This window comes from Polyodon spathula, chromosome 47, assembly GCF_017654505.1.
Source record: "Polyodon spathula isolate WHYD16114869_AA chromosome 47, ASM1765450v1, whole genome shotgun sequence".
Classification (NCBI taxonomy): domain Eukaryota; kingdom Metazoa; phylum Chordata; class Actinopteri; order Acipenseriformes; family Polyodontidae; genus Polyodon; species Polyodon spathula.
Genome location: NC_054580.1, coordinates 1,597,478 through 1,613,643, shown reverse-complemented (window position 1 = coordinate 1,613,643; position 16,166 = coordinate 1,597,478). Strand labels below are relative to the sequence as shown.

At 47.6% G+C, this 16,166-nt stretch overlaps 1 protein-coding gene across 1 annotated transcript in view; it reads left to right on the top strand.

Annotated features, from left to right (window-relative positions):
• Positions 1 to 16,166, top strand: part of LOC121306277 (DNA polymerase alpha subunit B-like) — a 36,343-nt gene that overhangs the window by 1,020 nt on the left and 19,157 nt on the right. The window contains exons 2-12 of the mRNA XM_041238018.1: positions 1,070 to 1,194; positions 1,642 to 1,733; positions 2,595 to 2,652; positions 3,683 to 3,792; positions 4,247 to 4,437; positions 6,836 to 6,924; positions 7,847 to 8,002; positions 8,711 to 8,773; positions 12,755 to 12,812; positions 13,963 to 14,087; positions 15,231 to 15,281. Coding sequence (XP_041093952.1) covers positions 1,070 to 1,194; positions 1,642 to 1,733; positions 2,595 to 2,652; positions 3,683 to 3,792; positions 4,247 to 4,437; positions 6,836 to 6,924; positions 7,847 to 8,002; positions 8,711 to 8,773; positions 12,755 to 12,812; positions 13,963 to 14,087; positions 15,231 to 15,281 — 1,118 coding nt within the window. The remainder of the gene's footprint in view (positions 1 to 1,069; positions 1,195 to 1,641; positions 1,734 to 2,594; positions 2,653 to 3,682; positions 3,793 to 4,246; positions 4,438 to 6,835; positions 6,925 to 7,846; positions 8,003 to 8,710; positions 8,774 to 12,754; positions 12,813 to 13,962; positions 14,088 to 15,230; positions 15,282 to 16,166) is intronic.

The window sequence follows — 16,166 nt, the reverse complement described above, 5'->3', positions numbered from 1 at the left end:
GCGTGCTCGCCTGCATTAGAATGCATTTCACCTGCATGCTCGCCTGCATTAGAATGCATTTCACCTGCATGCTCCCCTGCATTAGAATGCATTTCACCTGCATGCTCCCCTGCATTAGAATGCGTTTCACCTGCATGCTCCCCTGCATTAGAATGCATTTCACCTGCATGCTCCCCTGCATTAGAATGCATTTCACCTGCATGCTCGCCTGCATTAGAATGCATTTCACCTGCATGCCCCCTGCATTAGAATGCTCCCCTGCATTAGAATGCATTTCACCTGCATGCTCCCCTGCATTAGAATGCGTTTCACCTGCATGCTCCCCTGCATTAGAATGCATTTCACCTGCATGCTCGCCTGCATTAGAATGCATTTCACCTGCGTGCTCGCCTGCATTAGAATGCATTTCACCTGCGTGCGCGCCTGCATTAGAATGCATTTCACCTGCATGCTCCCCTGCATTAGAATGCATTTCACCTGCGTGCTCCCCTGCATTAGAATGCATTTCACCTGCATGCTCGCCTGCATTAGAATGCATTTCACCTGCATGCCCCCTGCATTAGAATGCATTTCACCTGCATGCTCCCCTGCATTAGAATGCATTTCACCTGCATGCTCCCCTGCATTAGAATGCATTTCACCTGCGTGCTCGCCTGCATTAGAATGCATTTCTCCTGCATGTTTTCATTTGCCTCTTACTTCTCTTCCTCTCTCGTGTGCCATGTTTAAGGGTACAGCGTGCTGTATTTAAGTAGAAGGATATATTACACAATTTTTACTTTTTAAACAGACTTGGAAAACACATAGCATTATAACACATTGAAGCTCAGGTGTGCACCTGCTGTTCCTAGAGTTCCGGGGCGCTGAAGGGATGCCACTGCTGGCTTCATGTCCACTTTGGGAGCTCGTAGCTCAGTAGCCGTTACCCTACGACACTTAAACTACATAGAGAGTCTTTACTGTTAGATAACGTGGGGAAGCTACAGTCCTCTCTCTTGTATTGTACCCAGTCCTGTCTCTGCTAGTGTCCTGTGTTGCTGTGGTCCTCACATCTCTCTCTTGTCCTCAGTGCTGGAGCAGTGCATCACACACAGGATTCAGGGAGATGAGGTGGTGCTGGAGTGGGTGGCGTTCAGCACGACACGAGGAGGCCTGGCTCTGTCCCTGGACAACCTGCACCTCTTTGAACTCGAGGTGAGGAGGGGGGAGGGAGGGGGAGAGAGGCTGCATCAGTGTTTACTGAAGAATAGAAAACATCTTGAGTGCAGAAGAGACCTTCATTTCTATTACTTTTGTTCTTCTGTTGTATTGTGATACTGTAGTGTTTGTTAGACTGTAGTACATGCACTGATAATACGAATGGATAAGAGCACAGAAAAGCACATTTAAATAACTTGCAGTATAACTTACAGTACAGAGTTCCTGAAGGGTTAACAAGAGTCATATATGATATAGAGGGTTTAAAATATTCATATAAAAGAAAGTTTATCGGATTGTAGCCCAGTGTAACCCTAGGAGGCTCGCAGTGTGTGATAAACTGGTGCACAATCAAGGCAGTTCTGGTGTTCATGCACAGTATGACAGACACACTGAAAAGAGGAATCTAAATGAGAAGTGATGTGAGAAGGGGGACTCTTGCAGGTGCTGAATAAGAAGGTGGGGAAGTCCAGGCAGACTGCAGTGAAGAAGGAGCACCGGACGTCTAACACCAGAGACTTCAACATGCAAGAGCAGTATCCTTTCTTACAGCCTCGTTCACGTACACTGACTCCTGGCATCAGTGAGGTCCAGCCATCGCAGTACCAGATACCTTGTATCACACAGGGAATGCCATCACAGTACCAGACGTGTCTGTGTCTGCTGAGGCAGACCAAGATTAGTGCTAATCAGGGTCTGTGAAAGCAGCCGGGAATGGCATCACCAACACTGCCAGCCATGTGCTCATTGTGTTGAACTCTAGATGTGAAGCAGCAAACGGACAGAGAAAAGCAGGGATGGCCAACGCTGACCCTTCCAGTCCTGGTCTTTGTTTTTAAATTGTTTAATTGAACCAATGAAACCTGCATCCAGACCCCTCGTTAATGCTATTTATGGATCGCTCCTTGCATCCTTCAGCGCTACACTCCCATCAGCTTGCACGAAGGAGTGAAGCCACCGTTGAAAACACACCAGTCATAGGAAAGCAGGCATTGGTGCTCCAGTGCGAGTCAATGTGTAGGGCATATGGGAGGTTGAGTTCTTTTAAAGGAAATGAAGAGCAAACATTTAGAATGGTCTGTTTAAAAAAAAATATATATATATATATCTATAATTTCAGAAATAAAAGGACTCGGACTCCCAGAAGCAGCTCCAGTGTGTCGGCTGAGTTCCTTTAATTCAGTGCAGAAAAGACTGCAGAGATGGTTGCCAGTCTACTGTTCACAAACGCAATGGAAAAATACCATAAAAATCAATCCCACGTTTAACATGACGTGAGAGCTATGAAGTGACGGTGATGCATGTTAGATGAGATTTACTGGAGTTACTGTGCTGGCTTTATAGACTTCAGGTGTTTTTTCTGGTTGTGAGTGAAACCCCTTAACTGCACTGATCAGGATGCAAGCAGAGGTGGAAGAGGAGGATTTGTTGGACTCGTACTCTACCCCAGCTAAAGTAAGTGAGCGTTTGAGATCACCCTCAACACAGGCTGTAAACTGTGTAGCCACGCCCCTCGCACAGGCTGGTCTCTTAGTGGAGCCACGCCCCTCGCACAGGCTGGTCTCTTAGTGGAGCCACGCCCCTTGCACAGGCTGGTCTCTTAGTGGAGCCACGCCCCTCGCACAGGCTGGTCTCTTAGTGGAGCCACGCCCCTCGCACAGGCTGGTCTCTTAGTGGAGCCATGCCCCTCAATCTGGTCACTTGGTGTAGCATGTCCCATGCTGTCCCTATCCCTACAGTGTGCTTTTCATTGCTGTCAGTATTCTCACAATGCACCCTTGAATGAAATGAAATGGATGCAATAGTTTACTCTGATGGTCTCTGAGGCGGGGTTAGAAGCTGCGACTCCCTGCACCCAGTCCTGGGATTCAGAACTCCCCTTGATTATCTACAGTATGTGCTGAGTTGACCCGGTGCTAGGAGTTTGAACATTTAGACACATAGTAAATCTGAGTTCACTGATCAAACTTCTCATCACAGCATGAGTAAATCTGACTCTGCCCATAGGGTTACTAATAGGAGTTGTTCATGCAGCTGTAATGGGTGTTATTTAGCATCCAGGCTTCTGATTATTTCAATGGTATACTTCAATGAGGGTAGTTCTGAATCCCAGGACCTGCTTTGAACTCTTCAGCTGCAAGGCATGTCCTTGTGTGTCATATTCAAGTAACTGCTACAACTGTGCTGAGCCGGTGTGGGCAGCAAGAGGAAGGGTTTAAGTCTGGCTGCTCCACATTTTCATGGTCTCAGCCTACCCTCCAAATTATGTCATGTTCAGTATTGTTTTCTGTAGACAGTGACGTGCTGTACACACACAGTGTTGAACACAGATACATGCCGGTAATCAATATAAGCAAAACCGTGATGCAGGGAATCTCACGATGGCTCCTCTGATTGGTAACAAGCACTCCCAGTTTGTTAAGGGTTAAACATTTTGAACATGTTCAATCCTGAAGCTAAACTAACAGCCAGTGTTGTGTTCCAGGGCTCCCAGAAGAGGGCCTTGTCCACCCCAGATAATCCGCAGTCCAAGAGGAGCCTGTCTGCGGCCCCCAGCCCTCGCCTGCTCTTATCCCCAGCCAGCTTCTCCCCCAGGTACCCTGAGCCGGGTTCTCTCCCCAGCTGTCGGAGCACGGCATGTCTGCGATAAACAGCCAGTGGATAGTCAGCCATGTTTGTCTCAAGCTTGTCTATTGATTTCGAATGTATTTAATCGATGTCCGCATCAGTGTCTATGGCGATCACATGCCTTATTGATTCACCATCGGCAACCCCTCTCCCATTTCATTGATTTTTGAAATTGAAACTCTGTAACTGTACAGATTGTGTCCATGTTGGATTCTTGATTTTGTGCTGAAGGTTTCCTAATCCTTTGTGTCGCTTCCCTTACTTGAACCATGATCTGCGTAGTTCGGAAGACATGGATGAATGAAAAGCACCATTGCAGTATTTTGCCTACATTTGGAAATTTCATAAGATATAACTTGGATGTGCGCTGTGCTGTGCAGCGACAGTGCTGTGCTCTGAATTGACTGTGTTCTGTTTCCAGTGCCACTCCCTCTCAGAAGTACGGCTCCCGTGGCAGTCGTGGGGAGATGGTCTGCTCATTCGGGGCTGTGCAGGGCACCTGGAGGGGGCAAGGGGGCAGCAGTACCCAGGTGCAGCTCTACCATGGGGGAGAAGACTCTGTCACCAAGAGCTACAAGTTTATGTTCCAGAAGCTGCAGGATATCACAGATGGTGAGCGTCACTGTGAGGAGGGTCAGTGTGTATCAGAGCCCTGACACTGCTCTGCAACAGAGAGGGTCAGTGTGTATCAGAGCCCTGACGCTGCTCTGCATCAGAGAGGGTCAGTGTGTATCAGAGCGCTGATGCTGCTCTGCATCAGAGAGGGTGAGGGTCACTGTGAGGAGGGTCGGTGTGTATCAGAGCCCTGACGCTGCTCTGCATCAGAGAGGGTGAGGGTCACTGTGAGGAGGGTCAGTGTGTATCAGAGCCCTGACGCTGCTCTGCATCAGAGAGGGTGAGGGTCACTGTGAGGAGGGTCAGTGTGTATCAGAGCCCTGACGCTGCTCTGCATCAGAGAGGGTCAGTGTGTATCAGAGCCCTGACGCTGCTCTGCATCAGAGAGGGTCAGTGTGTATCAGAGCCCTGACGCTGCTCTGCATCAGAGAGGGTGAGGGTCACTGTGAGGAGGGTCAGTGTGTATCAGAGCCCTGACGCTGCTCTGCATCAGAGAGGGTCAGTGTGTATCAGAGCCCTGACGCTGCTGTGCATCAGAGAGGGTGAGGGTCACTGTGTATCAGAGCCCTGACGCTGCTCTGCATCAGAGAGGGTCAGTGTGTATCAGAGCCCTGACGCTGCTCTGCATCAGAGAGGGTCAGTGTGTATCAGAGCCCTGACGCTGCTCTGCATCAGAGAGGGTGAGGGTCACTGTGAGGAGGGTCAGTGTGTATCAGAGCCCTGACGCTGCTCTGCATCAGAGAGGGTCAGTGTGTATCAGAGCCCTGACGCTGCTCTGCATCAGAGAGGGTCAGTGTGTATCAGAGCCCTGACGCTGCTCTGCATCGTTCTGATGACATTGAACAGGGGACACTGACCAGCAACACATCACACATGCACATTTATACACTGCCCCCAGTCCTGGGTTTCAGAACTACCATCAATTCAGTGTATCATTTGAAATGATCAGGAACCAATTGCTTAAAACGCCCCAAGTTAATTCTCCCCTCAGTTTAAAGGTGTAGCAGAAACCACCTAAAACATTTAAAACAATACCCTAGTTAAGGGAAGGTTTGTATTAGTTTTAACTCAGTACTTTAATGTTTTATGCAGCCAGCCCAGAGTTTTATTTTAAGTAATGCCTCCCTTATAGCTGCATGAACAACTCCCATTAGTAACCCTACAGACTTGAGAATGCTATCTGTTAATTCAGAGCAGATTTAGCCTGATTGTTCAAACTCCCGGCATCTACCTGGACATTTCAAGAATAAGCAAGGGGACATCTGAACCCGGGACTGGTGCGGGTTTGAAGCCCTGCAAGAACATGTTTGTGTGAAATGTCCTTTGTCTGTCGGCTCCCAAAAACCGTTCGCTCTTTTAAGCAGGATATAAGGAGTACATTTAATCGTCTCTCTTTTTAAATGTTTTAGTTGTTGTTGTAAATGATCCTGATTAAGGATCCACACATGTTTGGGTGAATGTCCTTTGCTTTTGACTCCTAAAATGATTAAGTCAGTACCACACATGATACTGTGGTGTTGTATTGTATACTAGCGGAAGTACCCGACGCTGCCCGGGAAAATTCAGTATTTCATGCATGACAAACTGGGGAACGGTAGCCTTATGGTTTACTGATCTTGGGTGTCGCCCAGTGCACTCAGACCCCTTTCTCTTTTTTTGTTTTTTTTTTTGCCATTTTGTATTGATTTTTTTGGTTTAGTGGGTTTCATTAATTTGAGATACATGGTTTCTGTAGTGATCCAGCAATGGGGTTACTAAAGTAAGTACCCTGGAGGGGGGAGGGGGGGGGGCAAAATGTTGGATCCAAACCCAGCCCTGGACCTTCCCCTGGATGAAAGAGGAGGCTGTGCAGAGTCTGGCTGCTCTGGTTCCTGCGGGGTCCCAATGCATGATGGAGCAGAGAGACTGACAAGCTTTTTTCTTTATATAGATTAAGATGTTTGTTGACAGGACCCCCTTGTAAATGAGATCTCGTTCTCATTGGGTTAAATTCTTGAATAAATAATAATAAAAATAAAAAAAAATTAGAAAGTAGATGTTTTCAAAGGGGAGGTTGACCTGCACCACGTATCTGGTGAGGTTGTGTACTGTGATGCACTACTCGGCTAGAAGTAAATCCTTCTTGATTAACAGTGATGTTATAGTTCCCATGCACACAGGCTCTCCTGTCTCATTAAGGAGTATAGTGTGTTAGTCTGTCACAGTCCAGCACTTCAGCAGTTGTATTCCGTGCCACTGGGATGCGTTGTGCAGTGGCAGGATATAATAGGTGTTTAAACCTACGCATTCAAAACATTTCCCTGTTTGGACAGCAACACGTTTCCCTGTGGCTTTACTGTTGGTCTTGCAGATGTGTGTTGTGACTAATCACTGAATTGACGTGTTTTATTTTTAGTTTTGATGTGCAAGATTGAAGACCTGGGTGATGTGCTGAAGAACCATTTCAACATCGAGGAGTTCTCATCGACCTGTGCACCTGCGCAGGTAACGAGTCACTGACTGCACGCAGCAGACCTGTTTAGAGAGAGGGCAAGCTGAACCCTCAGCACAGCTGGCAGGACCCGGCTGAGGGGCAGACAGGGGAGCAGGCCAGGGGGTATTCGGTCAGGACCACCACCGATATTCAGAGAATTGTGGGTGGTGGGGATATGGTATTGAGGGGCAAACTAATACTGCAATTAAACCCTTAATGTGATACAATTACTCATCTGATGGGAGTTACAAATCTTACACGTCATCATCACACTAGACAGCACACCTGGAGCACAGCAAAGAGTCTTACACATCATCATCACGCTAGACAGCACACCTGGAGCACAGCAAAGAGTCTTACACATCATTATCACGCTAGACAGCACACCTGGAGAACAGCAAAGAGTCTTACACATCATCACGCTAGACAGCACACCTGGAGCACAGCAAAGAGTCTTACACATCATCATCACGCTAGACAGCACACCTGGAGCACAGCAAAGAGTCTTACACATCATCATCACGCTAGACAGCACACCTGGAGCACACGTCTCCCACGTCATCGTCACTGAACACTGCGGGTATATTCATATTGATTAATACTGCATTGTTATATCAGATGGGAACATTGCAGAGGGTTGATAGTTTTTGCTGGATTCTGCACTTTAATTGCATGTGTGATTTTCTATGGGCCCTGCTTATAGCTGATTGGGTCGCAGATGCAACATTTGGAAGCGTATTTTCTCCAGATCAAGATCAGCCCTGTTGTAATGTGTTGGTGTGGTACAGTTTTTTTGTTTTAGTAGAAATTGATTTAAATAACAAACTTGGGTATGCCTCTGTGTAATGTCCAGTATTTCTGCTTGTTAAAGCGAGTTAAAAACAACCTTCTTGTTTTTCGCTGATGGAGCGCCCCTGTGCTTCTCTCCTGTAGGAGCCGGTAGCCCTGCTAGGTCAGATCGGCTGTGACAGCAACGGGAAGCTCAACTCCAAGTCTGTGATCTTGGAGGGGGATCAGGAACACTCGTTCGGAATGCAGGTGCCAGTGGACCTCTCCGAACTCCGGGAATACTCCCTCTTCCCAGGCCAGGTGAGCGCGGCGAGATGGGGCTCCAGGATCCAGCTTTCTTTGAGAGAAAAAAAAATCAAATTATAACGTGAGAGAAGTTATGAAGATCAGTTGTGTGTCTGGTTTCCTAAAAGCTCTTTAAATGCAATGAAGTGGTTAGAGCTGCTGATTGAGTGTAACTCAAAATGTGTTACTACAAGATCACATTTCTATACCAGCTTTTAAACGTTTATGTGTGCATGTGTCTAGTACTTGTTACCCTGTGTGACTGTATTAAGAACATAAGAACATAAGAAAGTTTACAAACGAGAGGAGGCCATTCGGCCCATCTTGCTCGTTTGGTTGTTAGTAGCTTATTGATCCCAAAATCTCATCAAGCAGCTTCTGAGTGTAACTCAAAATATTTGTGACCCCTGGTCCTGTTCCCTTGGGTCGACTAATAGAATGCTTGAATTAGGTCGCCACATTTCTTTGTGTGATTCAATTCTTTTAGTCCAGGTTAGAGCAGCAATATCCTTTTTATAGCGAGGTGACCAGAACTGCACACAATATTCAAGATGAGGTCTTACTAGTGCATTGTACAGTTTTAACTTTACTTCCCTTGGTTTAAATTCAACACTTTTCACAGTGTATCCGAGCATCTTGTTAGCCTTTTTTAGTGTTAACCTTTTTTTGTGCAATGTAAAGATCATAGTAATTCTAAAAGAATGTCATTGTGTGTGTGTCCAGGTTGTAGTGATGGAGGGGATCAACAGCACAGGCAGGAGGCTGGTGGCTTCCAGACTCTATGAGGTGAGTGTGATCTCTATCCAGAGCTGGGACTGCATCTCTGTAAAGCAGCAGGGCTTTGAGATGAGGCAGCCTGTTATAATAATCTGAACAATGAAGAAAAGGTTCAACTTCACCCTATGCAACATCCTTTATTGATTGGCAGGCTTCTATTTTGTGAGTCTCAATTAAGCTTTCATTGACCGACCGGTCGCCCTGGTGCGCTATTTGGAGCCGCTTGGAGCTAGAGAAATTAAACCTAACGAAACAATAGAGTGTCGTCTTGCTTTTAGATAATAAGGTTTTCACTTTAATAGAAACACTGCTAAATTATAAACCTGCTGTTCTTGAGAGTCGGAGTGAGGTCCCACAGAGTCGCCAGTGTGAGGCTTATCATTTGGTCACTTTGTTATTCTATATGGATGAGACCAGACCATGCTTCACATTTTAACAAGGTTTACCATTCATTAGTTCCCAATACCCACGTCACATTCTACATTGAACGTTATTGTTTAGCTACAGTACGTGCCACTAGTATTAAGAGACAGGCAATTGATCAGATTACCTGAACCCCTGGAGAGAGCTTTCAGACTGACTCAATGATGGTCCACGGTGATCCTGGAGGTATTCGAGGCTTCTCTGTCTGTGTGGCCTCCATGCCCGGTATTTATACCACATGGGCTCGGGACATCCGTGACTACATTTCTTGCACTATGTGCATGTGTGGCAGTGTCTCAGCGCTCTGTGTAGTTCTTGCACTGTGTGTGTGTGTGGGGCAGTGTCTCAGCGCTCTGTGTAGTTCTTGCACTGTGTGTGTGTGTGGGGCAGTGTCTCAGCGCTCTGTGTAGTTCTTGCACTGTGTGTGTGTGTGGGGCAGTGTCTCAGCGCTCTGTGTAGTTCTTGCACTGTGTGTGTGTGTGGGGCAGTGTCTCAGCGCTCTGTGTAGTTCTTGCACTGTGTGTGTGTGTGGGGCAGTGTCTCAGCGCTCTGTGTAGTTCTTGCACTGTGTGTGTGGGGCAGTGTCTCAGCGCTCTGTGTAGTTCTTGCACTGTGTGTGTGTGTGGCAGTGTCTCAGCGCTCTGTGTAGTTCTTACACTGTGTGTGTGTGGGGCAGTGTCTCAGCGCTCTGTGTAGTTCTTGCACTGTGTGTGTGTGTGGGGCAGTGTCTCAGCGCTCTGTGTAGTTCTTGCACTGTGTGTGTGTGTGGGGCAGTGTCTCAGCGCTCTGTGTAGTTCTTGCACTGTGTGTGTGTGTGTGGGGCAGTGTCTCAGCGCTCTGTGTAGTTCTTGCACTGTGTGTGCAGTGTCTCAGCGCTCTGTGTATTTCTTGCACTCAGCGCTGTGTAGTGTGTGGTGGCAGTGTCTCAGCGCTCTGTGTAGTTCTTGCACTGTGTGTGTGTGTGGGGCAGTGTCTCAGCGCTCTGTGTAGTTCTTGCACTGTGTGTGTGTGTGGGGCAGTGTCTCAGCGCTCTGTGTAGTTCTTGCACTGTGTGTGTGTGTGTGGCAGTGTCTCAGCGCTCTGTGTAGTTCTTGCACTGTGTGTGTGTGTGGGGCAGTGTCTCAGCGCTCTGTGTAGTTCTTGCACTGTGTGTGTGTGTGGGGGCAGTGTCTCAGCGCTCTGTGTAGTTCTTGCACTGTGTGTGTGTGTGGGGCAGTGTCTCAGCGCTCTGTGTCAGTGTCTCAGCGCTCTGTGTGTGTGTGGTGGTGTGTGTGGGGCAGTGTCTCAGCGCTCTGTGTAGTTCTTGCACTGTGTGTGTGTGTGGTGCAGTGTCTCAGCGCTCTGTGTAGTTCTTGCACTGTGTGTGTGTGGGGGCAGTGTCTCAGCGCTCTGTGTAGTTCTTGCACTGTGTGTGTGTGTGGCAGTGTCTCAGTGTCTCAGCGCTCTGTGTAGTTCTTGCACTGTGTGTGTGTGTGGGGCAGTGTCTCAGCGCTCTGTGTAGTTCTTGCACTGTGTGTGTGTGTGGGGCAGTGTCTCAGCGCTCTGTGTAGTTCTTGCACTGTGTGTGTGTGGGGCAGTGTCTCAGCGCTCTGTGTAGTTCTTGCACTGTGTGTGTGTGTGGGCAGTGTCTCAGCGCTCTGTGTAGTTCTTACACTGTGTGTGTGTGGGGCAGTGTCTCAGCGCTCTGTGTAGTTCTTGCACTGTGTGTGTGTGGGGCAGTGTCTCTCAGCGCTCTGTGTAGTTCTTGCACTGTGTGTGTGTGGGGCAGTGTCTCAGCGCTCTGTGTAGTTCTTGCACTGTGTGTGTGTGTGTGGCAGTGTCTCAGCGCTCTGTGTAGTTCTTGCACTGTGTGTGTGTGTGGGCAGTGTCTCAGCGCTCTGTGTAGTTCTTGCACTGTGTGTGTGTGTGGGGCAGTGTCTCAGCGCTCTGTGTAGTTCTTGCACTGTGTGTGTGTGTGGGGCAGTGTCAGCGCTCTGTGTAGTTCTTGCACTGTGTGTGTGTGTGGGGCAGTGTCTCAGCGCTCTGTGTAGTTCTTGCACTGTGTGTGTGTGTGTGGGGCAGTGTCTCGGCGCTCTGTGTAGTTCTTACACTGTGTGTGTGTGTGGGGCAGTGTCTCAGCGCTCTCTTGCACTGCGCTCTGTGTAGTTCTTGCACTGTGTGTGTGTGTGTCTCAGCGGTGTAGTTCAGTGTCTCAGCGCTCTGTGTAGTTCTTGCACTGTGTGTGTGTGTCTCAGCGCTCTGTGTATTTCTTGCACTGTGTGTGTGTGGGGCAGTGTCTCAGCGCTCTGTGTAGTTCTTGCACTGTGTGTGTGTGGGGCTGTGCGCTCTGTGTAGTTCTTGCACTGTGTGTGTGTGTGGGCAGTGTCTCAGCGCTCTGTGTAGTTCTTGCACTGTGTGTGTGTGTGGGGCAGTGTCTCAGCGCTCTGTGTAGTTCTTGCACTGTGTGTGTGTGTGGGGCAGTGTCTCAGCGCTCTGTGTAGTTCTTGCACTGTGTGTGTGTGTGGGGCAGTGTCTCAGCGCTCTGTGTAGTTCTTACACTGTGTGTGTGTGGGGCAGTGTCTCAGCGCTCTGTGTAGTTCTTACACTGTGTGTGTGTGTGGGCAGTGTCTCAGCGCTCTGTGTAGTTCTTGCACTGTGTGTGTGTGTGGGGCAGTGTCTCAGCGCTCTGTGTAGTTCTTGCACTGTGTGTGTGTGTGTGGCAGTGTCTCAGCGCTCTGTGTAGTTCTTGCACTGTGTGTGTGTGTGGGGCAGTGTCTCAGCGCTCTGTGTAGTTCTTACACTGTGTGTGTGTGTGGGCAGTGTCTCAGCGCTCTGTGTAGTTCTTGCACTGTGTGTGTGTGTGGGGCAGTGTCTCAGCGCTCTGTGTAGTTCTTACACTGTGTGTGTGTGGGGCAGTGTCTCAGCGCTCTGTGTAGTTCTTGCACTGTGTGTGTGTGGGGCAGTGTCTCAGCGCTCTGTGTAGTTCTTGCACTGTGTGTGTGTGTGGGGCAGTGTCTCAGCGCTCTGTGTAGTTCTTACACTGTGTGTGTGTGTGGGGCAGTGTCTCAGCGCTCTGTGTAGTTCTTGCACTGTGTGTGTGTGTGGGGCAGTGTCTCAGCGCTCTGTGTAGTTCTTGCACTGTGTGTGTGTGTGGGGCAGTGTCTCAGCGCTCTGTGTAGTTCTTACACTGTGTGTGTGTGTGGGGCAGTGTCTCAGCGCTCTGTGTAGTTCTTGCACTGTGTGTGTGTGTGGGGCAGTGTCTCAGCGCTCTGTGTAGTTCTTGCACTGTGTGTGTGTGTGGGGCAGTGTCTCGGCGCTCTGTGTAGTTCTTACACTGTGTGTGTGTGGGGCAGTGTCTCAGCGCTCTGTGTAGTTCTTGCACTGTGTGTGTGTGTGGGGCAGTGTCTCAGCGCTCTGTGTAGTTCTTACACTGTGTGTGTGTGTGGCAGTGTCTCAGCGCTCTGTGTAGTTCTTACACTGTGTGTGTGTGTGGGGCAGTGTCTCAAGTTCTTGCACTGTGTGTGTGTGTGGGGCAGTGTCTCAGCGCTGTGTAGTTCTTACACTGTGTGTCTGTGCTCTTTTATTCAGGGGGTGCCACTTCCATTCCACAAACCACAGGAGCAATCGCAAGAAGACTTGCTTGAAGGTAAAGACCATTCGGAACAACACCAGGATTATAACACACTCTGCAGCAGTGCATGTACAAATACTACGCAATGATACCATGGCGCCGGTTTGAAATTGGGTGTTCACAACACCGAAATGAAAAGCAGTTCTAGCAAATGGATTCACTAAGTCTTCCCAGTCTGGCACTTCCTTCCATTCACGTGCAGGTCTGCAGCTATAAAGCAAATGCATTTGCAGTTTAAAAGTAATCTCTGGTGCCACACTAGGTTACAGCAAGCTCTGTTTGTGTGCCTTAATTCGTAACCTCCCCATGGCAGCACAGGGGCTGGGGCTCTGATCTGGGTTGGAGTTCTCATTATTTTGATACAAGGTGCTTGTTTCTCTGGGTGCTTTGTATATAGAGTGCTGCAAGGGGCAGGTGCTTACACTAGTAATTGTAACTAACAGAATAATTCCATAAACCTTACCTGTCCTGCACTTCCACTAGCCACACAGGTCTCGAAGGTGCAGCTTCAATATGAACACCTGACACAGCAGACATGGACTTCAACATGAACATCTGACACAGCAGACAATATGAACCCTAATAGCTGTTCCACTGCAGGGTACAGTTCAATATGAACCCTGATAGCTGTTCCACTGCAGGGTACAGTTCAATATGAACCCTGATAGCTGGTTTTGCTGCAGGGTACAGTTCAATATGAACCCTGATAGCTGGTTCCACTGCAGGGTACAGTTCAATATGAACCCTGATAGCTGGTTCCACTGCAGGGTACAGTTCAATATGAACCCTGATAGCTGGTTTTGCTGCAGGGTACAGTTCAATATGAACCCTGATAGCTGGTTCCACTGCAGGGTACAGTTCAATATGAACCCTGATAGCTGGTCTTGCTGCAGGGTACAGTTCAATATGAACCCTGATAGCTGGTTCTGCTGCAGGGTAAAGGAAGCTCTCTTATTCGCTGGTTCTGTTTGCACTTGCACTTTCTGGGTCATTTCACCCCAGCAGTGCCTTCTTGGAAAGAAGCCAGTGAAGGGGTGGGGGCAAGTTCACCCTCCAGGTGAAATGACCCAGGACGTGCAAGACAGTAATAACATGGCTTATGGCAGCAGGTAAGAGGTTTTAAAATTAAACACTCTCTCTCTCTCTCTCTGTCTCTGTCTCTCAGGGGCCGGGCAGCACATGGTTCTTGTGGCCTGCGGCCCCTACACCACCTCGGACAGCCTGAACTACGAGCCCCTGATGGATCTGATTGAAGTTATCAAGAGGGACCAGCCAGACGTCTGCCTGCTGGTGAGGGAGCTCCTTGTACTTGACTGTCAGAACTGTGTTGACAGTCCGGTTTGTTTACGTCCTTCAGTGTTTGCTGGAGAGACAAGATGATATAACATCGATAAGGCTTTCTGCAGTAAAGTCTCGGTGGAAAGATTTATTTATATGTATATAAATCAAATCTGTCAATTAATCGCCGATAACTTCTGTAGTGGAGCAAAGCACTAAAATGATTGGGAGGGTTATTTATTTTTCAAAAACATTCTTACGACTCGCTGACCAGAAAGATGCTTGCTTGTCTCCTGTGAGTTCCAGTATCGCACACGAGTTCATGAGGTCAGCTGTGTGCTGAACACGCCTTCACTAGCAAGTTAAACCCTCCACTATCGACAAACTCAAGATCGCTGCAAGCCCGTGGAAAGCCTGCACATTTTTCTTGTTTGTAGTTTTTGGGTATGATGTCATGGATAAGTGTTTTTTTTAATGTTCTCTTCACAATTAAGTTTATTTCTGTAGCTACATATATATATACTTTTAATTTAAAAAATAATTTGTCTACAATCAGAACAGTTCCAGAAAAAAGCATATTGTGGTTTAAACATTTTGAACACTTTGTCATTGACATTCTGAGTGCAGCTCTACTCTGAGAAATGGGGAGGTGTGATTCTTACAATGACCTTCAGTGTCGTGAGCAATATCTCTCGCTGCAAAAACAAAGTCAATACATCTGCTCCCAGTCGGCTTTACTTTTCATGCTGTACCCTTTAGAGCCTGCGCTGGTGTCATCACACCCCAGCTATTGTTTCTGCTGAGAGCACCGTTTACCAGTCTTGCTAGCTATTAAAACAAAGAAACGGCTTCTGAAAAGACTCCTGCAGGCTGGAGGCGAGGTGGGGAGCGTGTTAGCCCTGCACTGTACTCTAGCGCTGGTGAAAGTGAAGCATCGTGCAACGCTAATATTCTCCTCCATCTCGATCTTTTAGTCTTTGTTTTCGCGCCAGATGGACTGCTTGGTAGCAAAGGGCCTCAATCGCTGTCGGTCGTTGAGGACAGCAGTTGATTGGTTGACGAGCAGGATGTGGGAGGTTCAAGAGTGTCCCAGGGCAGGCTGGGAATTGTAGTCTTGCTGTGATCTGATCATTTTGTTTCTTTCTTTCTTGATAGCTGGGACCTTTCTTGGATTCCAAGCATGAACAAGTGGAGGTAAGATGCACAGCAATTCATTGCAAAATAAATAATGAAGTATTTCATCATAAAGGTGTCATTACAACTGTAATATCTGTGTACAAGACAGCATATCCACAGCAAGCATATATAAATAGAATAAACACTGAATGGATTCTTAATAGGTGTAGCGCTGACTAGAAAAGTGGACAGTCTGCCTCACTGCTAGTTGACTAATCGCACACTTTACTATCAAAGTAGCAACATAGTCATGTTTCTATGTGTTTGAAGAGCATGCTAGTTACAAACTCGCAGTGTCAGTGTTTGAATTGCGTTCAGCCGTTTGAATTGAAAGGCATTGTGAGTCGGGCGTGTTTCGCCTGGGCAGAAGTGGTTTTGCACTTCATTTTACCTGGCGAAATTGTCCGAGCCATACCACCACTTTCCTTTTGACACCAGACACCTGTGAGGAGAAATCGCCCAAGGCAGTGTAATAAACCATCAGCAAGTTCTTGCTTTAGCCCAATATGGTACCAGATATTCTTTAAGACATGAGAATGTTCTTCAGCTCAAAGGGAATTCATTACTCCTTAACAGACTGGGTCCATTATAATTACAGTTACAGCATCATTGTTTGCTGAAATTGCACTAAAAGGTAATAAATAGTTCCACACATTAGCATGTTTACTGCTGGGTAGAAACAATATTCGCAGGCACACAGACAAACACACTGACGTTTTCTCAAAGAAATTGGGTCACTGAAAGTGGTTGAAAATACTCAATGTAAAACACAGCACGGAACTGTGAATGATTAGCCTTGGAAAGGTGTGTAATTGCACTGTAATTGATCAATTATATAGAAATTACAACTGTGCAGGTGTGTCATGGTTCAACTACAGTGACACTGGGATTGCAGTGAATTGCGAATGACACTGC